This window comes from Anoplopoma fimbria, chromosome 3 (genome assembly GCF_027596085.1).
Source record: "Anoplopoma fimbria isolate UVic2021 breed Golden Eagle Sablefish chromosome 3, Afim_UVic_2022, whole genome shotgun sequence".
Classification (NCBI taxonomy): Eukaryota; Metazoa; Chordata; class Actinopteri; order Perciformes; family Anoplopomatidae; genus Anoplopoma; species Anoplopoma fimbria.
In genome coordinates this window covers 22,769,265-22,796,883 of record NC_072451.1, presented here as the reverse complement: position 1 = coordinate 22,796,883, position 27,619 = coordinate 22,769,265, and the positions used below count along the sequence as shown (strand labels likewise).

General features: G+C 40.7%; 2 protein-coding genes across 3 annotated transcripts; both read right to left on the bottom strand.

Annotated features, from left to right (window-relative positions):
* Positions 1 to 926: 926 nt before the first annotated feature.
* ccdc18 (coiled-coil domain containing 18) lies at positions 927 to 17,747 on the bottom strand. Its single transcript, XM_054596593.1, is given in 27 exon segments — positions 927 to 1,538; positions 2,335 to 2,948; positions 2,951 to 3,113; positions 3,212 to 3,634; positions 4,329 to 4,466; positions 4,712 to 4,852; positions 5,375 to 5,512; positions 5,720 to 5,819; positions 6,850 to 7,063; positions 7,224 to 7,387; positions 8,258 to 8,400; positions 11,060 to 11,227; positions 11,393 to 11,509; positions 11,645 to 11,722; positions 11,880 to 12,014; positions 12,222 to 12,353; positions 12,999 to 13,109; positions 13,398 to 13,615; positions 14,277 to 14,364; positions 14,604 to 14,883; positions 15,014 to 15,135; positions 15,242 to 15,338; positions 15,607 to 15,735; positions 16,060 to 16,166; positions 16,388 to 16,534; positions 16,889 to 17,081; positions 17,290 to 17,747. Coding segments are annotated over 27 exon segments (4,473 nt in total). The 5' UTR covers positions 17,382 to 17,747; the 3' UTR covers positions 927 to 1,517.
* Positions 17,748 to 17,994: 247 nt separating this feature from the next.
* Positions 17,995 to 27,446, bottom strand: mtf2 (metal response element binding transcription factor 2). 2 transcript variants are annotated; one of them, XM_054626664.1, is made up of 15 exons: positions 27,247 to 27,446; positions 26,029 to 26,230; positions 25,615 to 25,696; positions 24,628 to 24,738; positions 24,317 to 24,417; positions 23,917 to 24,089; positions 23,661 to 23,756; positions 23,247 to 23,315; positions 22,804 to 22,927; positions 22,278 to 22,345; positions 22,009 to 22,179; positions 21,643 to 21,742; positions 21,429 to 21,487; positions 21,021 to 21,116; positions 17,995 to 20,428 (listed from the first exon to the last, which is right to left on the bottom strand). In XM_054626664.1, the coding sequence occupies exons 1-15, from the start codon at positions 27,249 to 27,251 to the stop codon at positions 20,056 to 20,058; spliced, it is 1,830 nt and encodes a 609-aa protein (XP_054482639.1). In that variant the 5' UTR covers positions 27,252 to 27,446; the 3' UTR covers positions 17,995 to 20,055. The 2 variants fall into 2 exon arrangements, with proteins under 2 accessions (XP_054482639.1, XP_054482640.1); XM_054626665.1 differs by lacking the exon at positions 27,247 to 27,446 and adding an exon at positions 26,900 to 27,022.
* Positions 27,447 to 27,619: the final 173 nt, after the last annotated feature.

Sequence of the window (27,619 nt, the reverse complement as noted above, 5' to 3'; positions counted from 1 at the left end):
CACACACACACACACACACACACACACACAGAGACACACAGTCATAAAGCTTCTATTGCACACAAACAAAGAAAAAAACTCCACTAGCTACATAGGCCTGTTGTGAGGAAATGTAAATATGAACAGCCCCCCCCTCGTATGTAGGCAGGAAATCATCGTGTTATTTAAAGCATTAAAGAAGCCTGCAGGTCCGCTAGCCAAACCAAACACTACATCACCTGCAGCATGAGATTAAAGGTCAACCAGATTAAAGCTCAACCAATATTTTGCTCATTGTAAAACAAGATTGAAGGGAAAATCCCCCTCGCAGCACCTTTAACTCTCTAATTAAAACATTATTTCTCATTTATTTAATCTGCACATAAACAAAATACATCAGTTCATGGTTTTACTGTTTATTGGTTTCCCCGCTTCCTGTATTTGTGCTGACTTAAGCCAACCATCTTCTTGCTGTAGCCTTTATTATAAATAAATAAATAAACCAATAGATTCCATTCTCATGACCAAGTCTGGGCAAGAAAGCGAATACACAAAAGCACGTTTCCCACAATGTCAAACTATTCCTTAAAAAAGGATACGGATATAGATCAGCTTCAACAAACATGAGTTGAACATCCCTGCTTTTGACTAAAGCCTTTGACTGTCCAAAGAGAAATGTTAATAACAGTCATTTAACACTGACAATCCTGGGTAACCCATCTGTGTGAAAGACAATTGTCCTTGAGCTGATTCACTTGGTTGTCCAGAAGTGTTACACAGTGTCCAGATTTGAAAACAAAAGTTTTAATTCCGTAAATATTTAAAGCTTTGTTAACTCATACAAATAGTCTAACCGGGACTTAATCTGATGAGTAATGAGGTTAATAATTTGGAATTAGAGCCTTGAGGAGAAAAGATCATCCTAAATCTCTCCAGAGCCCAGACTATCTGGTGTTCTTCTTATATAAACTACATGAGAGTGCCAAATCCAATATTTCCAGCTAGAATCTGTATTCAATTATGCATGACTCCCTTCAGGACCCTGAGCCACAAATTATTCTCCTGGACAAGAAGCTGCCAGTTGTTCTGGTAACACGACCCCACAGTGACCAGCAGCGTGGGAACATCCAAACGGATGTTAGTGAAAACAGGGCTTCACATTTCTACGGAAAATAACTAACAATAACAGTGGAAGACAAGAATCCTTCTATAAAAACACATTTTATTCACTTAACTTATTTAAAATGGTGTAAAATATATAAATATCTGTTAGGACAAGATTCAACATGAAATGCTACATTTATACTGCAGGAAAAAACATCATAGAAGATCATTAACAGACTGGGAAGTAGAGGTAATCTAAACTCATCGTTATCTCCCTGACACACAATATTGCAGCTTGATTTCAATAACACACACCAACAGTACAGATTAAAAGAGAGATGTTATTGGATGTATATTACATGTGCCCTGACAAAAGGATGACACCAATGTAAACAGCTCTTCTCTTGTCTGTGCGTCTCCTTGGCAACACAGCTTCACGTCTCCTTGACGTCCCTCTGAAAAGTGAAAAGGAAACATTCTTCACTGACACACCAACGCTTTAATCTATGGAATCTTTAAATGTATGGTTCATGCTGATTTCTAGATTAGGGAACATGAAATCTGTTTTCTCGATCAACGCCTTACTATTTAAATTAGTGGAGCTCATTTGTAAAAATGATTTGTTTAGCAGTCAGTGTTAAGCAGCATTTGAATCAAAATGTGTTGACAGCAGTGGGCTTGCTCATGTAATCAGAACAGTCGATCAAACTCGATCAAACCAAACCGACACAGTTCGGATGAAGCAGATTACCTGAGTGGCATCTAGTGGATCATCTCTCCCCTAAAAACATACAGCAAAGGATGCCCTAAGCCAATAACAAGAGTTAGTATCAGGCCGATCGGGGCATAATTTAATGGATCTGTATCAGCTAAAATAAAGCTGATTCAAAGTTGATATTTTCTTTACTCTACTGTGTATCAGTTTGATATTGTTGCAAAGTTGTTCGCCTGTTTCACAGCTGGTCTTTACACTGCAAGCCTTTCACTGGATATTTGGGAGAAAATTGTATAAAGGATTAAGTCAATTATTCTCTCGATCCATCGTTTAGAAAAAATAAATAAATACCCATAATAATTTCCCAGAGCACAAGGTTTCTTCAAATCTCGTTCAAAAAAACAATTGATGATGAGACTAGGAAACTGAACGGGAGAAAAATGCTGATTCATTTACGGGTGTTAGGACTCATTCCTGCAGCACTCTTTTGATTAATGGACTGATCATTGTATTTACCAGACGTGTGGGGTCGTTACCTGGAGTGTGAGGAAGCGTCCGGTCTGTGACAGCCCTGTGGAGCTCCATAAAGAAGGATCCTCCTGCATGGCTAACGTCTGATTAACAAACCTCAGCATCCCTGTGAGTGAACTCATATCCGCCTCCTCCTCCGGACCCACCAGAGTGCTCACAGACTCCCTCCTCGACTCACTCGTCTGCTCCTTGTCTCTCTCCTGCATGGAGGTAGCTTCCACGTTGAGGTTTATGTCATCTCGCTTATCCACCATGTATGTGAGGGGGTTGAAGGAGAGGTCAGAGGTCGCTATGGCCTCAGTGTCGCTGAGGCCCTGCCAGCTGTGGTCCGCTGTGTCCGGGAAAGAGGAGATGGAGGTGGAGGAGGACTCCCACGGGTGCTTGCCCAAAGCCTCCCTCAGTGTGGCCTTCAGACTCAGAGGGAGATCCAGAGAGGAGGCGATGCTGCTTCTCTGCAGCCAGTCACATGTTTGGTGGCTCTCTGTTTGGTTGGACCGATGAGGGGAAGAGATGGGCTGAAGGTACGTGTGAGCAGGGGGCGATGAGCAAGGCCTCGTGTGCGTTGGAGAGAGGAGGCGAGACGAGTGAGTGTTTTTAGAAGAAGGGAGAGATGTTTGCAGCTTTTGGGGGAGGCGGGAGGGAAGTGAGCAGAGGGGGAGTTCTCTGGGGAGCGAGTTAATGTGTGCAGAGCAGGCAGGGAGAGTGTGTGACTGTACAAATGCTGGTGGTCGGCAGCTCGCTCCAGACAGGAGATCCTGGCTTGGAGACGGGTCGCCTCAGACTCCTGAAGAAGAACCAGAACAAAATACTTTGTAATATTGAAAAGAAATGTGAAGATAGACCTCCACAATGCATATACACTCAAACTTCTAAGAACTCTACCTTGATGAGCAGGGACTCGTTAGACGTCTCCATGGATTCCTTGGAGGCCTGGAGCTCATTCTGGAGCCGGCACACCTGGACTTTGGCTTGATTTAACTGGTTGCTGAGCTGCTCCAGCTGGGCATGGAGGTGACTATTCTGGGCTCTGGTCTGCTCATACAGAATCCTGCTTTGCTCCAGCTGGGTTTTACTCTGAAGGAGCTGGGTCTGGGTCTGGTCTCTCTGAGTTTGGAGGTGACTGACTTGGTTGCGGGTGCAATCCAACTGCGTTTTAGTTCGCTCCAGCTGGGTTTGGGCTTCCTCCAGTTGGTTCTGGCTCTGCTGAAGTTTAGCTGCAAGCTGCTCCTGGGAGGAGAGCATGGTGGAGGAGATTTGCTCGGAGACCTTGAGGAGCTGACCTCGAGTCTGCTGCAGGGACTCCAGCTGTAGGAGGGAGGGAATCAGGCAGACGTGACAAGTTTGGTTTTAATGATTTGCAGCTTGATATGATGCTCTGATAAAAAATATGATCCACCGCCTTTTGAAGTAACCAGGTAAAGTAATCATCAACAGGTATTAAGATGTTATCGGCTGTGTTGTGTGTGGGAGGAATGAGGTCATAAATAGAGAAACTGAAGTTGAACAAATAAGGAACTCACATGATGGTATTGACGTTTGAAAAGAAAAAAGAGGAAAGGAAAACAGACAGTAAAGGGTAACGAAAGTACGGACCAAAGAGGCTGCTCCACAGTCGAAACCCAAAAACCTTTCATGTCACGTAGATGGAGAGACAAATAAAAAGCCTGTTGAGAGATGAAGAACTGGCAGGGCTGCTTCTGTCTGAGTGCCGTCACGTTCTTGTGATAACCGTATAATTTTACGGTGTCAAATTCCAAGCTTATCATTCATTATTATCATTAATTGGATCTAATGCTCAGCCAAGAGCAAAGTCTTGCAGAACAACTGCACTACAGCATCAAGGTTTCCCTCTCACCAGTCGCTTCTACTTTAAATCTACTTTAAAGAGTCTTCTCAACGGAAACTTGACTTGTCTAGTTGTCTCCATTTTAATAGACTGATTTAATTCATTACATGGAGGAAGACAACACCATTATTGAAGCCTCAGATGGTACTCTACCTCTTTGCTGTGCTGCTCCCTCTCCAAGTCCAGCTCCAGCTCTAAAGAGGTGACCATGCTCTGCAACTCGGCCTCCAGCTGCAGCCAGCGGGCCTCCTTCAGAGCCAGCTCCTCCTCCACACCGCCCAGCCTGACCTCCTGCAAAGACACACACACACAAACACATACACCACTGGTAGTAGAAGCACAGCAGATGAAGGGAGGAGAAATGTCTGTTTCAAAAACTCATTCCTTCTTTTGTTTTACCTTTAACACCAAAGAATTAATATCCCGGGACAGAGGATGTTGTATTTGTACAGATTGTAAAGCCCTCTGAGGCAAATTTGTAATTTGTGATATTGGGCTATATAAAATAAATTGAATAATAATCAATCGTGCTTTACCTTCTCTTTGGTCTGAAGCTTGGTGGCGTCCAGCTCTCTGGTCAAAGCCTCACAGTGATGTTGAGTTTCTTCAAGTTCTTGCAGTAAAGTGTGAAGTTTTTGCTGACAAACACGTAGCTGCTGGCCGAGCTCCTGGGACTCCTAACAAAACACACACACACACACACACACACACACACACACACACACACACACACACACACACACACACACACACACACACACACACACACACACACACACACACACACACACCCTTATCAACATGCGCTGGTTATAAAAGAGAATTTTTAAAAGAAGTAAGACAATTAGATTAGATTATTTTGTAACAAAAAGTAAATTATTTGAAGTTTCAAGAAGTTAAACTCACAGTATATACAACAATTACTTATACATTAAGTTAATTCCATGGCCAATCTGTGGATTACCTGTAGAGTGTGCGCTTAATTTAGAATAACTCCAATCAAAGGATAATGACCGTCACAAATTTCATATATGAAACAAAAAATAATATTGACATCAGTTTGAAGGAGATCTATTAGGTAAAAAAATGTTTTAAATAGTTTGAATTCATAATGAAATTGAAATCTTATTTCTAATTTAATTTGGTCTAATACAGTGGAATGTAGTTATTTATTTTTTTGTTTTTCTTTTATCGTTGACCTTCATGTTTCTGTCCGTGAGCTCCCTCTGTGTGTCTCTCAGCTCCCTCTCTCTGGCCTGCAGGCTCTGCTGCAAAGACTCCGCCTTCCTCTCCATCTCCTGCTTGTGATCTCTGATGGCCACTTCCAGCTGACCCAGCTGAGGATGACGGGGACGGCCGGGGAATAAAAATAAAATAAAAAACAAACACAAATGAAATATATGAGTAGAGAGTTGGTAGCAAAACATATTCTGCAAATGAAATGAAATAAACTGATAAACGTGTTTGTGTGTGTGTGTGTGTGTGTGTGTGTGTGTGTGTGTGTGTGTGTGTGTGTGTGTGTGTGTGTGTGTGTGTGTGTGTACCAGCTGTGCTCTCTGTTGGAGCTCCCCCTGTCTCTCCTTCAGTGCATTGTCCATGTCTAAGACCTCGTGAGTTCTCTCTTCCAACTCCCTCTGGGTCTCACTGTGAAGCCACACACACATACTTTAATTTAATAGTTTATCAGATACCTAACTAGCTAATCAACATTCCAAAAAAACAGGGAGGTAACTTGGAGTTTCCTCTCAACGGCAGATACAAGTGTGTGTGATTCTTGCAGGGCAAAATAGAGGGAACATGATTTGAGGACTTTCGATTGTTTATTGTTGAATATTTTTAGGTTGACCTTTGGTTTGAGTTTTTACAATGTGACTAAGGACTGACTGTAGCCCATTTAGTGCCTCTTTGTTTGTAAAGGGACTTGTGACTTTAATCTTGATTATGACAACTGTTATGTTCTTGTTTAAAGGGCTTTTTCTGTATCAAGCATCTTCATGTGTATGCTAACGCCGAGCTCATTGTACTCTGAAAGACAATGACACAACGGATGGAGTGACTAATGATTAATGAACGGAAACATGTAGCATGTTTTTCTTTTTTTTACCCAAGAAAATGATTCAATCTTTCATGATTGCATCAATTTGAGTGCTTGATGTACAATAGCTGCACACAGTGTGTTACACAACCCATGTGATTTAAATGTACACATGTTTCATCTTGGTCAGTGTAAATAGAAAAAGTTTACATCACAAACCAGAGCATATGTGAAAATCCATCACAGCAAATTACCAATGACACATTATACATGTTCAACCTTGGATAATCAAGGAAAGTAACTTAAAAATAATTATCAGGAATTCATATTATTAAACAGCAAAGGATTTCCTCAGTAAACACAATGCCATGACTTTGTCTAAGAACAAAGATCAGCCACGACATTATACAATCAAAGTGTGAAACTTTAAATGGGACACTGGGACAAAAACCGACTCCATGACTGTGTGTGTCTGTCGGTGGGTTCGTGATACACATGTACAATGTGGATATTGTTTCAAACACAGACAACCCGATGCATTGCAGGATCTTATCTAAGCACATGGACATCATCTCGATCTGATGCTCGTCCCATGTCGCTGTGTGCAGAAGGATATTTCACATGAGGGTGTAACCTCACCTAAGTTGGACAGTCAGTTTTTCCACGGAGGCTTGCCGCTCTTCTGCAGTGGTTTGGGTTCTTTGTAGAACATCTCTGAGTTCCCGTAGTTGCTCCAGAGTCTCAGCCAACTCTCCCTGCACCGCCTGAAGCTGTCCCTCCAGGATCTGGGCCCGCTGGACACAGTTGAGCTTGTCTGCCTCACAGCGATGTAGCTTCTCCTCCAGATCCATCACTGAGGGAAAAGAAGGAAAAGACAGAAAAGTTAAGTGATCAAATGAAGGAGCGCACAAAGAGCGGAAGTTCAGAGTTTGAGCTGTGTAGCTCTGACTTCAAATTCTATAAAAACTAGTCACATAAAAAGGGACTGAATTCTCTGAAACTGTGCAACATACCCATGTCACTCTTGCTGTCGATCAGCCTCTTCATGTGCTGCAGGCTTTCGTCCATGCGGCTGATCTGAGAAATCTTTGCGTTGACCTCCCTCCTCAACCGCTGCAGCTCCGAGTCTTTAGACACCAGCTCCCCTCGACACTTTGTCATCTCTGAGGTCAGGTGGCTGCAGAAAGAACAAAGAGAAAAACACATAAAACTATAATCAGTACATTCGGAAAGTTATTTAAAGTCTTAAATGAAACAAATATGTTTTGGGAAAATGGACTGCAATAAAGGGAAGGCATGCTAGAGAAAATAAAACACACATAAAGTTTTAAGCAGAATACAAATTGCATTGTTGTTGTTGCAGCTGGGGGCGTGCAACATGTCCATTTCCTCACCTCAATGTTAGCAAGGCTCCCATCGTAGAGTTAGAGAAAATGAAAACCCTCCAGAACTGTTAGCAGAGCTTAACTGAGCTGAGTCAACATGCCTTATGATGGAACAACCATAATGCTTTTTTGCTTCGGAGCTTTAAAATGTCCCCTAAAATTAAACTAACCAGCAGCACTGCAGAATGAGTTTACTCTAAATACATCCGGCTTTTATCTCCCAGTCTAGACCTTGTAAGATCCCCATTTATATACACTCATTTTTGGGTTGTAGGGGTGGGGAGGGGAGGCCTGCTTCATGCCTACAGACAATCATAATCATGAGACTGTCTCACAGACCGAGGAGTTTGATTATCTCTGCTGCAGGCCAAGAACAGCATAGTTCCGTCAGAAAATAGACACTAACAAAAGCCCCATACAAACTACAAGTGTTGGTAAATATTGAATTACAAAAAAAGGGTTGAAACAAAGTAATAAAATATTTGACGATGACTGTAGTATTCTAAATGAATATTTAATAGCACTGGTGACATGCTTTACGTCTTAAATAGTGATGAGTCAACAATTATGGTCCTTCCATTAACTCTGATGAAAAGATTCAGCATTTTAACAACAGCTACGTTTGTTTACCATGAGATCCCTGTGTGTACAGGTTTTCTTACCTGACAGACTCAGACAGGTGTGTGTTCTGCTGGCTCATCTCCTGCAGGTCCTGGTCTTTCTCCTGGGCGTCCTGCTCTCTGATCCTTACCTCAGCCTGCAGAGAGGCCCGAGCTCGTTCCAGCTGCTGCTCCAGACTGGACACCTGCAGACACACACACACACACACACACACACACACACACACACACACACACACACACACACACACACACACACACACACACACACACACACACACACACACACACACACACACACACACACACACACACACACACACACACACACACAAAACAGGACATCCATGTCATGTACAGCACTGGAATACTCATTCAGATAGAAATTTAGGAAGACTCTAAAGAAAAACTGGGCCATAAATTCGAACTTTTTGGAAAGCAACATTGTCTTGTAGTGTAAACCTGACCTACTACTCAAAACAACAACAAGTACACAGTGTAAGCAAACAAATTTTCCCAGATCAGACCTCGGTATACAGAGAGGCTCCATGTTAGTGTCCCTGTACAGCTCTGCTCACTGAATTGAGACCATTGTGTTCTGTTTGTTAAGAAGGACAGAAAGTTCAACCAGCTGCTAAAATTGTGCTGAACTAAAAGAAGTTATCACATGCTCAAACTGTTGTTTCCCTATGTTCAATTTGGGCGGCTGTGGCACATGAGGTAGAGCGCTTGTCCCGTAACCACAAGGTTGGTGGTTCAAACCCCTCTACCAGCAACAGGCCGAGGTGTCCTTGAGCAAGACACCCAACCCCAAGTTGCTCCCCGGGCGCTTCATTGCAGCGGGATGGGTTAAATGCAGAGAAATAATTTCCCCATTGTGGGACTAATAAAGGCTTAATTAAATTTAAAGCTTCTACAAAAATGTTCAATCTTTGCTGATAAGCTACTTGATCCTTTATCCTCATGTTTCCCTTTGATACACAAACAGTGAGACTACCCATGGGAGAATAAATGTGGAAATGGTTTAAACTGAAGCTGCAAGTCAAAGGTGGGACCAAGAACGAGAAAACTCAATCACAGAGAAGATGGTCTGTTACCCCGACAAAGAAATGAATACTGTCACCTCCTGTAAAGATGGCTTACTGGAAGCCTTGGACACATCACAAAAGTTTGTTAGAGATGGGCCTCTGACTGTAAAAGTAAATAAAACAAAATGCTGTTTTTTATTATCCAACTGGTCGGAATCAAGCAATTCTAAAAAACAAAAAAAGGTTTCTATGGCTGCATAAAACCCAATAAACCTGACTTGAACCATTGTAAGACCCTTCGATGCCAAGAGAAGTCCACTCACAAAGCTTACCCTGAGGCCAACAAAGCTGATTATGCAAACATCATGAATGAGCCAAAAAACCCAGAGAAACCTTGGCCAGACACAGACTCAATGAGCTGCTGTAAACTATGTTCACTCTGCTGCCAAAGAGAGCTGAACTTCTCTCTACGCTCTAAATGTTATGAAATAGTACTAAACGTTTAAAAAAAGAATAACGATTGTAACCACACATTTTCTATATTACATAAATCATGATAATTTGAATGTGCTTCAAAATGTAACACTGTATGACCTAAAGAGACAAAAGAAACTATTGATGCCACGAAGATAAAAGACACACTTGCTCTCCACATCAAGCGAAGAACGCCCCACGGCCTCAGTCACTCAGGGCATCGGAAGGCTTAGCCATGAGGCAATTAGTTTGTGGTAATTGATTTACAGAACATGCGTTTGGTAATACTGTATGCACCACTGAAGCACAATATAAAGAGAAATTAAATGGGCCTTAAAGAGACAGCAGCATCATTTCCATATCAATGCATAGAAGGGCATCTAGTTCAAATATAGTTTTAGGGCTTTATTATCTGAGTTTATACTGTGCAAATATGGTGTATTATTACAAATAAATGAATACAATTATATATAAATGTACTTATAGTACAATTACCACAAACTAATTACTCACTTATACGTAAACAATAAACATAAAGTGTGATCATCAACAGTGGCCCACAGTTCATTTAGCAAATGAACCAGGCCCTGCTAAAAATATGTCTTAAAGGAATAATTCACCCACAAAATTACCATTTTTATATAAATTACTCACAGAGTGTTTCCTAGAGTTCTTGATGATCACTTTGTTCTTCTGTCACTACTGTCTCATGCAAGGACTCGCAGCGTGAATGAGCAAGCATGAGGCAGTAGTGGAGGAAGTGTTTTAAATAGTTCAATTTTAGCAAAAATGCATGTGTTTGGTAAGTAATGGGCATACGACTGGATGAATGAGACTTGGATTATAGAGTTGTGTGAGATTTTGTAAATGGATGTCTTGATATAGTTTTTCTGTTGTTAAAAGTGGCTTCCTTTTACTTTCATTCAACAAGGATTTAGAATTTCAGATTCTTCGTTCACTCTGGATTTATGTAAGAAAAACGTTTTCTTCAAGATTTCAAGGTAGCATGTGGTGAGTAATTGACCTACAAATGGTCATTTTAAGGGTGAAGGATTCCTTGAGAGTAATCAGTCACACACATCACATGCCCACATGTATCTTTAGTAATGAATACTCTTAGATATCTATTCTTGTATTTCGCGTTGGCAACAAAAACAACTGTATTTGCTAATGAAGCTCATTTGAATTGAGTTGGTAAAAGGTAAATGTCTTGATTTGTTTTTGTGCACTAAAACAGCTCAGCCTGTGAAGTGTTTTGTGACATTATAAGTGAAATATAAACACAGCATTCCTGTTAGTTTCACCTGGTTGTTAAGAAAGTTTTTAACTGTCTCCAGCTAACCTGTTCCTGCAGCTGGCTCTGACTTTCCTCCAGTTCAGAGATGTGAGCAGTGCTCTCAGTCAGCATGGTCTGCTGCTGCTGGAGGGAGAGCTGCAGCTGCAGGTTTTGCTCACTGGAGCTCTGACAAACCAGGCTGGCACCGTGGAGCTTCTCCTGCAGAGAGGACACCTGAGGAGGGAGGAACGGGGGGAGAGGATAAGCCTGAGAGGGGGACTTTGTGTCAACAACTGAAGAGGGGGTGAGATCAAAGATATGAGTGTGTGCTAATCCTCTTGCAAACAGATCTCAAATCTCAAAGCATAAAAGACTGTCTCATTGTATGCAACACTTTACCCTGTCATTGTTCTTCCGCAGCTCACTCTCATAGTTCTTCTTTATCTCGTCCATCTGTTGCAGGTTTAAGTTCAGCTCCTCTCTACACGCTGACAGAGACGACTGTAGTTCGCACACCTGATGCACAAACAGAGGTCATGGATGGTGCTTTGTGCATACAAGTGGTTATTAAGGTGGAATTCTGCCAGTTTTTTGCACAGTTCAATCCACATTATTTATGTTTGTCTGTAGAAACCAAAAGTGTGTACAAACCTTGGTAGCAGACTGAGCCGCCTGCTCTTTGAAACTCTGCAGCAACTCCTCATTGTGTCTTACTTCAACCTGCCGCTGCTGAAATTAAATAAAAATAAAAATCAGCATATACCTGGGTTGAATTATAGTTGGTGTGCCTTTAACTTAAGTCTGAAATTCCTGTTCCTGTGCTTTAACCAGTGAAGGCAGTAATATACACTGATATGAACCTACATGCTGTTAGAAGTGTCCTGACCTGTGTGAGTTGGTCCACGGAGCTCTGCAGCAGAAGAGCTTCGGCCTGAGCCTCGTCCCGCTCCCTCTGGAGTGAGCTCAGCTCCTGCTCCATCTCAAACATCCCAGACTGAGTCGCCTCTACAGACTGCTGCAACTGCAGAAGAGAGAAGATACGGTTACTTACTACAGGTAATAATCACAGCCAGTGTTTTTTTTAGCTGCAAATTAACTCAAATAATAACTTAACATGCTTTCATTTGTAGCTAATGAAATTAAGGTTAATTGAACTGAAGAGCAACAGAGGGGGCTGGAGGTTCAGTCGAGAAAAAGTGAGTGAGACAAAGATGTAGCTGTAGATCACCATTTCTATTCTGTGCTGTTGCTCCGTGAGTTGTTGAGATTGTGAGTTTTTACACTTGTCCAAAGACTGCTGGTACTCTCTTTGCTTTTTGGTCATCAGTGACTGGTAATGCTGAAGGGTGCTGGTTTTCTCCTATCGTTAGAAAAAAATGGATTCTGTTAGGAGCATAAACGATGGATTTAGAGAACACACTTAATCAGAAATGGTTGTGGATCATGACAAAGGCTCGTAGCCTTTAGTAGATGTTCAGTTATGTCCAAAGACAAATTGACCAGAATTTAACTCTGCTTGTCAGGCTGTGACTTTATGATGTTATCAGGGAATAAATACAAAAGATGGCAAAAACATTAACGAAAAATGAATGTTTGGGTGTGTGGGTTAGGCATGTAGCGATATACCGGTATTGACATAACACGATCATTTAAAAATGAATTACTGATATTATGTTAATAAGACACGTATAATATTATTGTGTAAGCAGTCCAGTGCCTCTTCCGTTTCTTTCCGTTCTCCTTTGTCTTCCACGTTTCTGTAAAAAGGGTGTTGGGTTTTATTAGACAGCCCAGTCTGCTGTTCTTTTTGTATGTTTTGTACAGTTATAGCTACAGAATCTCTACCCCTCCCTCCACTCGTATTCTGAGTGCAATTTATTTGCCAAGAAAGAGACAAAACGCACATTAAACAAAAGGTAAAGTTATCGTGATAATATTGTTATCTTGAATTATTTTGCCTACTATAAAATCCAATATCATGACAGCTAAAGTGTGGATGTTGTACCAGCAGCTGATTCTCCAGCTCAGTGTTCGTCAGTGCAGCCTGACTGTAGGCCGAGGTTTTCTCCTGTAACTGTTTCTCCAGCGAAGCCACGCGAGCACTTTTTCTTTTCAACTGAAGTAAAACAAAGTGAAAAAAATAAAATAAAGATTATATTTTAAAAAGTATATAATAAATTATGACTAAATGATCTTTCGTGTTTATTGGCTGAGAAGGTTTTTGTAAAAAAAAAAAACATGATTAATAAAAGAACTGCTAAATAAATTATATTTCTCAAAAAAAAAGTAATACAGTTGAGCACAAAGAAGGAATGTTAATCTAATTTGAGCTGCAACTCAGGTTGTGCAAAAGCTATAAAAAAAGTTACAAAAAAAGAAATTATGAAAGGGGGTGAAACATTACCTCTTTCTCTGTGTCAGTGGCTTGGCTGACCTTGTCCAGCAGCTCCGTGTGGAGGCTCTGATAGTGGGAGGCTCTCTGGGCCATGGAGCTCTGCAGCGAGGAGACCTCCTCCTGGGTTCTGCTCAAACGCTCCTGAAGCCGCTCAACCAGGCTGTTCTGTTTGGTCCGCTCAGTCTCCATCGACTGCAGCACTGGCAGCAGCTGCTGGTAGCCTTCGCCTGCAATGTTTGAGCGACGTGAAAGGAAACGGACAGGAATGCTTTTATTTTTTTATATCATATATCAGAGAAAAATGGTACTGTATATGGTACCTGAATACAAATGCCATTTGAATCTACTTTGCTGTGTAAATAAATATATTGCCATGTTGCATAAAGTTTATTTTAAGATATAAGATGTCTTTACTTACTGTTATTATTTTTAGTAATGTGTATATTTAATAAACACTGAATTGATAATTCCAGTTATAGAAATGGATGGAACCATAAAAGTGTACTTCTGCTGACTCTTTTCCAACACGAAACATTTTTTTATTTAGTGAATTTTCTGTTTATTGTATTGGTTATTCTTGTTTTGTTTTCTTATTAACTTTTATAGAATCTAATCCATTAATCCATGTATAATTTCTTTCATCTCCTTAAGCACAAAAAAGGATGAGTCTCTCATTCTAACTATATTCAATTCTAGTAATCCAAAAAGAAAAAAAAGAAAGATGAGCAAAAAACGAGTGTATACAATATAATTAAAACTGGGTAGAATCTTAGATGTATATAAAAAAAAAAGGAAAAACCTGAACTTAAAAAACAAAGCCTTCATCTCTGTTAATAGGCATCGATAACACAGAATGAAATCAAGTACACAAGAGGTTTGTCAGGATACCTGGCTTTAGCTTCAGTAGGTGTGCTGTTCCTGAATAGTTCAGTGGGGGAAACATGCAGGGCCTGACGCACAGCGTCCCCACAGCCCCCTGAAATAAAAAAACAACACATAACAACAATAAACATATCATCCCCTGTGCAAGATCAGTGATAAATATGGAAACTTGTTTTGGAGAGTTACTGCTACTACACCAAACCAGGAATGGGCAAACAAATAAACTGATTATCTAACAAGCCCTTAGGTCAAACATTACGGGAGACTTAACAAAATCTTGTGACATAAGAACACAAACAACAATGTGATTTTGTGTAGATTATTCCTCTCCACCTCTCGTAGATGCAGCAGGGCCAGTATGGCCTCCAGGCTGGACAGCTCCGCCTGGCTCTGCTGAGCCTCTCTGTGGCTCTGGGCGACCCTCTGCTCCTGGTTCTGGGTCAGAGTGCGCTGGTTTTCCAGCTCCTTTCGCAGAGAGGCCAGCTCCCTGAACTCTGCACCCCGTTCCATAAGCTGCCGTTCAAGATGTAAGACCTTTTGTCCGGCTTCCTCCAGTTGAGCCTGGAGGCCAGCAGACGCAGACTTGACCTGCCTCCCCTCATCCCTCAGCCGGCTGGGAGGCAGACATGGGGGAAGATCAGGGATAAAAGGTGTTATCCAGCAAATCAAAGCTATTTATTCTGAAGAGAACAATGAAAACAATGTAAACACAAACAATGAAATGGACAATTAATCTCACATACCTTATTGTTTGGCTCTGTTCTACCTTTTCTTTCTCCAATACTGTGCACTTCACTTCCAACTCCTCTTTTTCTCTGTCACACTCAACAAGACTCTCTTTTAGTTTGCTCTCGCTCTCCATCACCTTAAAAACACAATCAAAAACACTTTTTTCGAATCAAAGTGCAACAAAAAAGGAGATATTGAAAAATATCTTAAATAATCAACTTATTCAAATAACTCAAATATACCCTCTTCAGTTTAATAGAAATGGTAGCCTTATAGTCTTTAAAGGCTTCTTTGAGTTTCTCTGCATTTTGAAGTGCTTGGTTCCTTTGTTGCTCAGCCCTGTAAAGGATGACGTAGAAAATAATATAATAATTAGACATAAAATATCTGATTATGTTTCAACTCAAGGTCATAGTCAATCACTTAATTTAGTTCATAAAAAATATGGATGTAGAGGAACCAAATGCAATTATGAGACAAAAGACATTGTAGCAGATCAATTGCATTTGGTATACATGCTATTAACAAAAATATTAGAGGAACTGTAATCTATAGCCTTTTGAAATAAACTTGTGTGCAGAAGCCAAGCTCCAAAAGAATGCATCACCGTTTGCCCAGTGCTGTGTTGGTCTCTAGCTCTTCTCTGAGCGCGCTCAGCTCCTCAGTAAGTGTCGCCACCAAAATGTCACCGTGAGCTGCTGCTTCCTGGCTACAGTCCGCCCTCAGCTCTGCAGCCCTGGGAAACAAAGACGAGGAGAGTTTTGGTCAGATATTAATGTTCAGTTCAATTACAGGTAAGTGTAACAGTTTCAAGATAAAGAAAAGGGTAGAGAAAACTAATTTAAAGAATAATCAAGCATGCTCCAGTATGAGTATTAACAGGAATAACATCAAAGGTCTAAAGACAATTCTTGTATTATGAATGACTGACTTTGCCCCATAGCACATTACATAATCTTAACACCGATTCGGTAACCAGTGTATATAAATATGCACATAATGCCACATTAAAATTACAGGAATAGCTAAATCTAGTCTATGTTGAGGTCAATCGGTTTACTTTAGTTCTGTGGCTTGAGTCTCCAGCTTTGCCTGAAGCAGACGAATCTGCTCACTCATGACCACTACACCGTTTTCAACCCCCATCCTGGGGCCTCTGAAACGGACCTAAAAAACAAAACACAAACAGAATATGTAATCTCAACAGTTTCTGTTTTTTCATAGCACAGATCTCTTTTGCCAAAGTCTCAACAAAACACCAAAAAAAAATAACTCTGACTTCATGCTAGACTCAGTTGCAGTGCACAAGATGAAACACAAGATACACTGTTTAAAGATTAGAGCACCTTTATTCACGCCAATCGTCTGCGTAGGGAAGATCTTCATACCTGCGACTTGGAGGTGGCCAATTCATACTGCATAGCATCAAGGTCGCTGATAAGCTGCTCATCCTGCAAGGTCAGACAGGCGTTCTCCTGACGCACACAGCCCCCTTTCTTCCTTGAAGAATAAGAGTCCATGCCTAATGACCTGGTCTTGAATGAGACAGGTTGATTAGGAAGGGATAACACAGATGTGGATGAGATGTGTGTGAGTCTATGGCAAGGAGTGTATAGTGGTTTGTTTATTTACCTTTTGGTTATGAGATCAAGTTTAATTCACAGAGACATTGTACAGATAACCTACATACGTACATACATACCTTATGTAAATACACAACAACCTGCAGATGTGTGGTTCAATTTATCTACCCACAAATGTTTTGTGTAGAGGAAACATTACCAGTTTTATGGTATTGCACATATACAGTATGTAACATGAAACAATGTGACAGTATATCTGGATGGTTGTGTCTTAATTATTTAACTCACAAATATCCTCTTTCTCACCTTACAGTCAGAGGAAGGTGGGCTTAGACCGCCAGCAAGCGCACGTCTCTCAGTCGTCCCACTAAGAGGCCTCTCCTGGCAAACACAGCCTGACTGTGATGGAGGACCATCAGGTGTCTGCAGGTCTTGTGAGCTCAGGCAGCCAGGACTCTTCTGCTCACCTTCACCTCTGTAGTCATGTCCAACTGACTGACTATTGATTGTGTTCATAGAAAAACAAGTGAAGAATGAATCAAGGAGGAGGAAGAGGGGTCAAATACAGCATCATACAAACTATCTGTAATGTCCCCAACTGATGTCTGTAGGTTCACACTGTAGTACAACAAACTGTGTTGTAACTGTTAGCTTCCATCAGCTGGTTCACTGTGAGTTATAATGTCATGCAGTTAACGTTGGCTCACCTCAATTTCTGTCCCAAACTTTGCAGACTGAGCTCCGTGAATCGAAGCACAGTGACCACATCTTCGGCTAAACTCCCCTCGTTCTCAAACATTAGATCAATGAGTTCATGCTGACTTCAGTTTATCTACAATGTGTCTCGACTTGTTCAGGTTAACTTCAGGTTGCTCAAGCAACACGTCCAACATGTGTGTATGTTTGTAAATGTAAAGACCACGAACAACTAGCTCAACAACACAGCTAGCCTAGCTACGCTAAACGTAAACAAAGATGCTCGCTATATCAACAGGTGGGTCGCTAGCTCACACTATCGTTCTAATAAACGCCAGATAAGCTACTAAACCACCGGACAGACGTTTACTTAGTAAATAAATATTATAATGTTGTCGTCTTGGTGCTATGAAAGCATAAAAGTATGTATTTGAAGACTTACAGCTAAACAAAACTTATCAGGCGACCCGTGTGGAACACAAAGCAGTCGGAATATTTGTATTTTTAGTCCCCGCCCACAAGCCAGCATCGCGTTTCGTGATTGGATAAACCGAAGCTCTGTGTTCTGTGATTGGTGGACACGGTTGTCAATGACAATGGCCGCGAACACTGGAACTGTCATATTTACAGCGGTATCTTCGGCTCTTGTGTTAAAACATCAACTACAGGCAGCAATTTAACACACAATACTCAACACAACAGTTCAAAATATCGGCTTTTATTTATCCTTTAACTAAACAGGTTCAGAAGTATCACGTCAAACTATATAATGATGTATAAAAATGTAATAAGAATCTCAAGAGACAGAGCAGACGTCACATGTATGTTCTTTGGCTACAGAAGAAGCCTGCTGGAAGCCAGTGGTCTCAACATGTGGGCTGAGACAGGCTGAACAGAGGAGAGGAGCTTTACATACACAGACTACATCCGTACAATGAAGAGGTATTAATGGCAAAAAGCTCTGTCCATTTTAAACAAAACATAGCAAACACCAGCAAAAAGTGACAGCTGAACTAAATGAACATTTACCTCATGCAATGACATACAGCATATTAGTTTTCCAGTGACTGTTTTTCTGACTCAGATTAAACCAGCAAGTGTTGCAGTAAAAATGGACTACAAATGATTTTGCTCATTTAGAAAAAATAAAAAAAAGTTTACATACATATGGTCCAAAGTAAAATGGAGGACCCAATATAAAAATACTGACCAAAAACACTGAGTGAATAACTTATATCTAAACCTCCTGCCTAGCTGCAAATGCAGGCCTTTGTAATACAGTGACGTTTTTTGGACATATCCTGAGTGTGTACACTACAAGGTCAACTTGACTGTAAAACCGAGTTCAAGTGCATCTTTGCACCAGTCACACACACAATTTAAAGACGGGGGTCAAATCATCATAATAATGCTGAAGCTCCCCTTAATCACGCCGTACTGTCCATTATATGACTGGACAACTCGATTATCAAGGACTAACTTGCATAGGCAGCACAACAACAAAAAAAAGCAAAGAACTTCGTAACTCTAAGTATGGAAACTGGGTAAACAGCATTCATCTTATGCAGAACTTTATTTTTTCATAACTATCAGACAAAGTAAAAACAAAATAGGTCCTTTCAGTCAACAGTTAAGTCATTTTAATCAATTTAAAATAAAATTGTTTTAAAGGTTAATTAATTTTAACTAAGGCAGTTGACATTCTTGTAAAAAAAACTTTACCAAGAAAACAAAATGTATGTATTTAATTTTAAGAATAGTCAAAATTTACTATAAGTCCTCTTGTTTTTCTGCTTCTGAACATTTATACACTGAAATCCCACTTCATTTGGAGAATGTTATTTTTAGAATCTCACATTTAAATTTAAATTGGGAGCTATGACCAACATAAAAAGGGGTTTAAAGAACTTTACCATGGAAATACTGCCTTGTAGGAGCTAAACAGCTCAAATTATCTAATCAAAAAGATATAATTTGATATGTGCAATTAATAATTATGCTGAACAGAAAAAAAGACTTATGAGAAAAGGCTAATAATAAAATGTAGTATAATTCTATGTAAAACAAAAATTTGGGTGCAGCACATCTCTTTTGTTTTGAGTTCCACAGAAGGATATCTCTGCCCAAGGCAACGCGACGTACTCCTAGACTAAAGGAGGGAACACGGTTGTAAATTGACACATTTACCAAATTGGTCAGAAAATAAATGTAACTAAATATAATTATGTAATTGGTCATTGCAGTAGTGAAATTAATGAATTTGTTTTAAATGTGTCCCTCCCTCTTATCCTCAAAGATTAACCATTTAATGTCCGACCAACAACATTCTGTCAAAAAAAACAACGTACAGTTTCGTACTTAGCTGGTCTGGAAATGAAAAGCATATCACTGGATTAAAAATAAAGTACAATGATTCACTGTAAGCCTACAGATGCAGTGCACCGATCAAATATGTGCCCCTGAATAAACAAGGTTTCTGTAAACATTCAAAGCAAATAAAGAAAGTTAATAGCAGAATAACTAAAATATGGTGTGGTATAACAACAATTCCTTCTCTTCGTCAAATAATTGTAATCTTTTTAACACATAAGGAAAAATGTTAAATGTGCACTGAACCAGTAGGCTTTGCAGTGAGCTTAACAGCTCCCGTCTAAACTAAACAAAGGCATATATCAATTAATGCTCTGAATACAGGCTGTGAACTCGTGTCCTCAGCACAGCCATGAACCTCTTTCAGGCGCTGGTTAAAAGTTAGAAGTGATGACGACTCGACAAGTCTAGGAGGCAGTGACTCCCTCCCACTCCACCAGGTACTGCACCTTGCCGTCAAGGGTGACTCGTCGTGCCAGGACTTTGTACTTTTCCCCGCAAGCCAGTCGCCCTGCTGCTCCGAAATAGCTGCTGATGGAGCTCTTGAGGTGGGAGAGCTGGCTGTTGGGGTCCATGCCGTGAACTATGTCTGTGGAGTGAAGCCCGGGGAGCGGGCTCATCATCTCCGTAGCCGAGGGGTTTGAGTCTGCGTGGCTGGGAGGGGGGATCTCTGGGTTGGGGGGCTGCAGGGCACGTCGTGGCCGCCCACGTTTCCTCTTTAAGGGTGGAGCGGAAACAGGCATGATGCAGGCTGTCGTTCGTGCCTTGCTAGAGCTACAGCTAGGTTTTTTGATAGGAAAAGAGGAAGTAAAAAAAAAAAAAATGATTTGAATTCTGAGGGCAGTAACAAAAAAAAGACTAAAAGAGACTACAACGGCTGTATTTGAGCACAGCAGTGCTTTGTTATAAATGCATGTTAACATGCTCACAGTGACAATGGCAACACCCTAATGACAAGCAGGTAATATTCACCATGTTCAAAACCTTATGTTAGCATTAAACACAAAATGCAGCTGAGGCTGATGGAAAAATAGCTTTTAGGCTATGAAGTAATACATTATTTGACCAGTTGAAATTATATCTTGATGGCGGTGGCAGAGAAAAACTTTCGTCTGTACCATATTATGGATATTTCACTCAAAACCACAAATGTCAACCTCATAGAAGAAAAGTCAGGTAATCCATAAAGTTATTAGGATTCTTTATGTGGAGACCATGAATGTCTGAGCAAAATGTCATCCATCCATGCATCCCTGAGTGGATGAGGTTTCAGTCTGGACCAAATTCGCAGATCAACCAACAGAGCCCTCCATAGCGCCATAGATGTCAAAGTGAGGAAGTGTTAAATATTGCATTTGAATAGCAGGCCTACCTGGACTGTCTAGAAATGCTAGTTGAGGTAGTTTCTGTGGTGCTCAGGGCTCCTATGGATTCCACATCTGAAGTTGACAGCAGAGACCTCTCAGTCCTAGTGTTGTGGAGACGGTAAAATACAAAAGAGACAGGAGGATAAAAAAAATATATAATACAAACTACAGTAAAATGCGGCTGAAAGTTTGTTACAACTTAATAACAAAATCAGTCAATCAAGAGAAAATTAATCCATGAAAACCTTGTTTCAGTCAATAATCAGGTACGAATTAAAATATCTTCAATGAGAGGATTTGGTTCTTTTCTCTTCATAACATCAAAGTAGATTAAAAATCTGAGTTTTAGGACAAACAAGCACTTTGAAGACATTCTTTGAACAGTCAATTCTACACTGCAAATGATCACTTACTTGATAGAGGTTAAGTGATCCAATGTGTTGGGATCTAGTGGCAGAGGCTTTCTTACATCCTGTCAAAGAAAAGAAAAGGATCATATTTCAGTGGGTTTTCCTTCAAGCTTACATTTACAGCAAATGTAATGCAAATAATACCCACCCTCTCAACGACCGTGTACCCACCCAGCTCACGCCCACTAAGACAAATGCGCACACACAAAACACACACCTGGGATAAGAGTTCACTGCGCTGTGGTTTAGCCAGAGTCTCCAGTGAACGTGCTCCTTGCTTCCTCTTTTTCTTCTTCTCTTTGCCGTTGGTTAAAGCCCTGCAAGCAACAATAACGACATTTCACAACAGTTTCACAAGTAATGACAGGTGTGCATTGATAACACTATAACTGTTAATGGGTAACACATTATGAAACAAATTAGAAGGTAAATCAAAACACTGCTTTTTTTGGATGCTGTGTCACTTTTTCTCCTTTTGTGCCATCAGTCGAACACGAGCATCAAGAGCTTATAATGAATGACGCGGATGTCACACACAAAGATTTAAAAACATTTAACTGCACAACTAAGTTTCACATCTTACCTCATGCCAGATAGGGTCTTGGTGGACTTGCATCCCTTGATGGTGATCTCATGTGAAGCCCTCTCCATCCCTCTGCCGGTTGGCACATCAGAGTTGGGGGGAGCAGGAGGGAAACGGATTCTCAGCCCAAACAAGTGCTTCTTTTTCTTTACCTCCTTGCCTGACTTGAATCTGGAAGGAGCATACGAAAAAGTGAAAAAAAGGGAGTTAAGAAAACGACCAAGGTCTCAACATAACATAAACAATGAATCAGCAAACGAATAGCTTACATGCTACTGTTGTTGTTTAATGCCTCCAGAACTCTTCCATATCGCTGTGATCGGGGAGTGTTAGCCAGCTGCAGACACGGGGGAGGGGAGATTGCCAAACAGGAAATATAGGGTGCAAGAAAAAAAAAAGGTAAACATTTTAAAAAAAATCAACACCATATGGTTTCAAACCCTAATTTGGAAGCCAGGGTTAATCAAAAAATAATGAAATCTCTAGGACAGGCTAACAATGTGGTTTTCTAGTCTTCACTGAACTTGAGATGTATTAAGGGGCTACATAGTATGGAAACCGCTAACGTGTAACAGGTGGCCAGTTCCAAACATCCTGTGCCAAACCCAAAACATAAACTCTTTGATATTAAATACTAACGTACACAAATGTGTCTTTATGTTCAGTAGAAAACTCAAAAATAAACTTTCTTTAGTTACATTAAAGTGTGTGTGCGTGTCTGGGTCCAGAATTGACTGTTGTTTCAAGTGAAAGTAAGTGAATAGTCACACGTAACTTGATAAGTAGTGTCCATACCTCCCCCAGCTGCAGCAGCTCCCAGTTTTCATTGATGTAAGACATGAGGTGCATCTCTGAATCAAAATACTTCTTCTTGTGGACCACACTCAAGTTGTACAGGCTCAGGTGTGTGACATCCTCCCTGAAACATTTTAGTAAAAGCTGTGTTTTATTCACTTAGTCTGGTTACAAAAGCATTATCATGAAAAGAAAACTAAAATGTTCAGAAAAGGCAGGAATGGAGAGGAGGTGATAAGGCACAGTAGCAAGGCTTAAGTGTAAAAACAACAATATAAATGTGATATTGGAACTTACATTTGGTGTAAGAGGGGACGTTGTATTTTATAAAGCACTACTTTCGTAAGACGACAATCGCATCCTTGTTTATTTTATCAAATAATATTCAGTTTAAGGAAAACTAACTGAGTCAAAGCTGAACATACTTCTTGAGCCTCACTTACCAGGTGAGAGGCAGTCGGCTGATGTACTCTGGTCCACCATTGCAAACGGAACAAATTAACAGGTAAAACCTGAAGTTACAAAAACACAAGTCAGCTCAGTACGCTGCAAAATGATTTGGTGACCGCAGGACATTTTCATGGCCTGAAGCTTTAAGGTTTGCGAAAGTAAATGTTACATAAGCAATGACACAGATTAAACTGTAAAAAATAAAGTGGGGGGAAAGAACACCACAACACAAAGGGCAGTATCATTTCCAATTAATTCATATCCTCAGGTAGGATAGCTGAGTGAATACAGATATTATTTTTTTTAAGGTTGTTCAGAGTAATTTTAACTTTAACAAGGTTTGTTTCACCGGTAATAACTGGTATTGTAGCATGAAGTTTGAAACATAAGCATAGTGCTATTTGCACCTGTCTCCATAGAGCATGGGCATCTGTAAGCAATGGAGACACGCCTCATGGAACCACTGCAGACACCCGTTACACTGCAGCATCTTCAGGAACCAACTTTAAGGACAGAGAAAAAGAAAGAGTCGTTAGCTTCACCGGGAGAAAGAGAGGGAAAGATGCATGTAGATGTAAATATATATATAAAAAAATAGGGCGTGTAGGAAATTATTCATCCTGATTCTGTAGTGTGTTCTAAAGTGTGCAACGCGTTACTCACTCTCCTGGACCTCCACAGTAGCAGTAGCACTGTTGGGTGTTAGTCTTGTGGCCCGCGTCCCAAACCAGCTCGTCCAGAGCGTATGGGAGAGACAGATGCAGCCCCGTATGCTCCTGCTCCTCCTGCTTCACAAAGCCCTTAGCAGAGGCTCCCCTCATGTGTGCAGCCCCCCTCTGTACACCACACAGATAAACAGCATGTTTACTCCGTGAAACTATGTACAAACATAAATATATACAGTATTTACTCTATAGAGTCTCATATCTCTATTTTACTTTACAGATAAAGCAGAGCAAATAATGAGCCTCACAAAATAGCTGCCATGTAAATACATGTTCATTTAATCAAACAACTCATACATTTAACTAAAGGTTTCATGTACTCAAAACAAAAGCCGTACCTTGGGCATAGAAGTGAGCTCACAGTTTGAGCAGAGCCATTTGTCATCTGAGTCAATGACAGAGGCGTCGATGATGGGGGAGTGGCAGAGCTGATGGTAGCCTGCAGAATATTGAACACGTTTACATATAGCTGCAGTTTTCTGGCTTGCTCTTTGAAAAAGTACAAAATGTCTGTGACGACCAGATCAGAGTTCAATAGGTAGATGAACAAAGAATAGATAAGTTAGGAAACTTGTTGTTTCATAAAAGAACTGTGCACACTGCTTCGTTCATTGTTCAGTGTGAGAGCATCAGAGACAATAAACGGTACCTTGTCCACACTTGTCACAAATGACAATTTCATTGGGTTCATCTGAAGTTTCATCCTGGCATATAGAGCACACAATGTCGTCGTCCTCATCATCTTCTTCATCTTCATCCCCTGAAATGGACAAAATGCTAGAATGTGACAGAGTAAAAGCTACCCGAGCACCTCATAGCGTTTTAAGTCTACAACAAAGGGACTATAGGGACTTCTTGTTTGATTGGAAGTTGTTCAAACTGTAATTTACCCTGATTAATCAGGACAGCGTTGCTTTAGAGACACATTCATTTACATTTTTTTAAAATGGAATTTAAACACAAACCATTAACCTCCATAGTATTGGGGGCTTATCGGAGATGAAGATCTCAAAAGAAGCCTAATACCTTGCTGTTGTTCTGTTGCACATGTCACTACACCCAACAGTGATGTCAGGGTGTAGTGATACACTACAGGTACATCTCTGCAGCAATGTGAGAACTTCAACCACTAGAGGTCTTCAGAAACAAGGCTTTTAGACGCTGTTAATGTTTTAATCAGCACTACAACACAGACTGCATAAACCCGTGCAGCAACATGTGAATCAGTTAATTTGCAATAAGTAAAGAATCAATCACAAACCATGTTATGCTTTATTATAAAACAATCGCTGTGCCATATTTGCACTTTAACTGACTGATATGGAGGTGGAAGGAACCCAGCCTCATCCTAACATGTGGGCGAGGAACTGATACCAGACGCTGGACAGTTAACTGCCAGCCACAAGAGAAGGGAGATAAGTGAGGCGGTAGAATTCAGACAAGGGTGGGGACAAAACAATGCTAATCCAAGAATTTGAGCAAAATCCCAATGAAAACTGTACAGAATATGAAGTTCAGATGCTGCCAGGAAATAAAATGGTATATATGTCTTTTAGATTACCTGGAAATGATAAAGGATCCAAATGTCCAAATATAAATCCATGTAACTTGTAAATCTGGAAGTTGAAGAATTTACCTGTCTGAATATCCTTCCACAGAACCCAAGACTTTGAACGATCCTCAAAAACAACAAAGCATCGCTGCTTCTCCCGATTTATCTGGAGAAAAAAAGAAAAATTAGATGTCTTCCTAAAAGCCACTCTGTTGTTGAAACCACAATACTCTACCCAGGCCTCTCACATATTGACACTAGTACAGTAAGACATGAGATGAAATGCTTGGTGCCACATCCACCTAATTTGGAGGTTAGACTATGCGTCTTATGACCAAAACTGCTAAGCATAATATAACTAACAGCTGATGTTATGTAAAATCAGGTGAAATTAAATGGTCGAAAAAGTTTTCAAACTGTTAATTCTAGAGTATGTGGTTGTACTGTGATATAAAAGATGATTTTAGTACCAAACGGTGTGTTTTTTCTCACACTAACCTTGGTGATTGTCCCCAAGTAAAACAAGCCATCTGACCACCTGGCCAAGACGTCCTGTCCTTCTGTGAACCTGTCCGACATGCCGTCCTCTCCATACTCCCCCCTAGCAGACAGGCTTGTGGGGGACAAGGACACAGTCTGCTGCTGCCGCTGGGGGAGAGCTCTGTGATGGGCAGACAGGTGATCTACAACCCCGGAGTCTCTGAGGGGGGGTGGGATGAAATTAAACATATTTAGTCAGTATTTTCAGGTCAATGTGTCAATATCTGCTTATTCATCAGCAATTTCCAGTCTGTGTGTGGCTGACAGGGTGCTACGCGTTTCATTTAACAACCAATAATGTATGCAAGTATAGATGAAACAAAAACAAAATGATTATTTCATTGAGTCTCAGGGTAAATATGTCCACAGGCCTACGGTTTTAATTTTAATAATTCAAGTTGTGTACATTTTATACGTATATGTCAAATCAATCCTTCCGTCCTTAGACACTCAATAATAACACCTTTGTGGCTCGAAAATATTTATACTACAATCAACACTTATTTGGATTAGATCTACGTAAATACTGCCCTGTATGTGTAATGGTCGTGGACAATACAAAAAGATGTGCCTGAATATGAAACATGCCATTTCCCCTCCAGTGGATGCAAACAGGTGATTATACTGTTAATTACTGCTAATTGGCAATTAACCCAAACATGCAGTCAGTAATATGGCTACAGGTAGACTATGTATTTAGCCCATTAAACATCAAAAACTTAAGTAAACGCAACGCTATTTATATTTTAAAAAAAGCAGCACATGTTGCATATAAACACACAATTAAATATTAGTGACATTGCTCAGTTGTATTTATACAAATGCATACTTGCTGTCATTTCCTTCTGCTGCAAAACATCCTTAAGAAATGTTAATGTTAGAGATTTTCCCCCTTTAGTCACTATCCCAGATTCCCTTTGTTCAGATACTGAGTGAACAGGATCGATAGTAGCCACTAGAGACGACAAAGGACCAGTCTGATCAAACGTCGCATTCTGAATGTCTTTTTCATTCTAGATATCTAAACCCCAGCACCGGGGCCTGCTCGTTAGCATGACCGACCCACATGCAGAGCTTTAAGGTCGCTGACCGTCGGACCCAACCCCCCTACACACACACACACACACACACACACACACACACACACACACAGGAAGACAAACATGACAACAATACCTCATCGGTCCCCTCTGCTCCACAACGACTCGTACACCAGAAGACCTAAACACGCTCCAGGCCGCTGCTATCCCGCTTCTTTTCTACTCTGAGATAATTTCAAAAGTATGTCGCGGAAACTTGCGAGGCTGTCGCTCCGTCAGAAGATAACAAACGGTTCGTTTTCCCCCAGCATGTTCGCCATTTTGGTTTCCCGCTGATGACCGGGGAGTGCATTATGGGAAGCGTTTGAACCGCTGCTGCTTGTTACTGGATGCTGTCGCTGCTACGTTCACCTTTTTTTTTTCAAACATTTGAAAATGTAGGCAGGGCAGTTACAAAGCAGGGCAAACACATCCGCCCCCTGAAGAAGCACAGTGATGAGATGGACTTT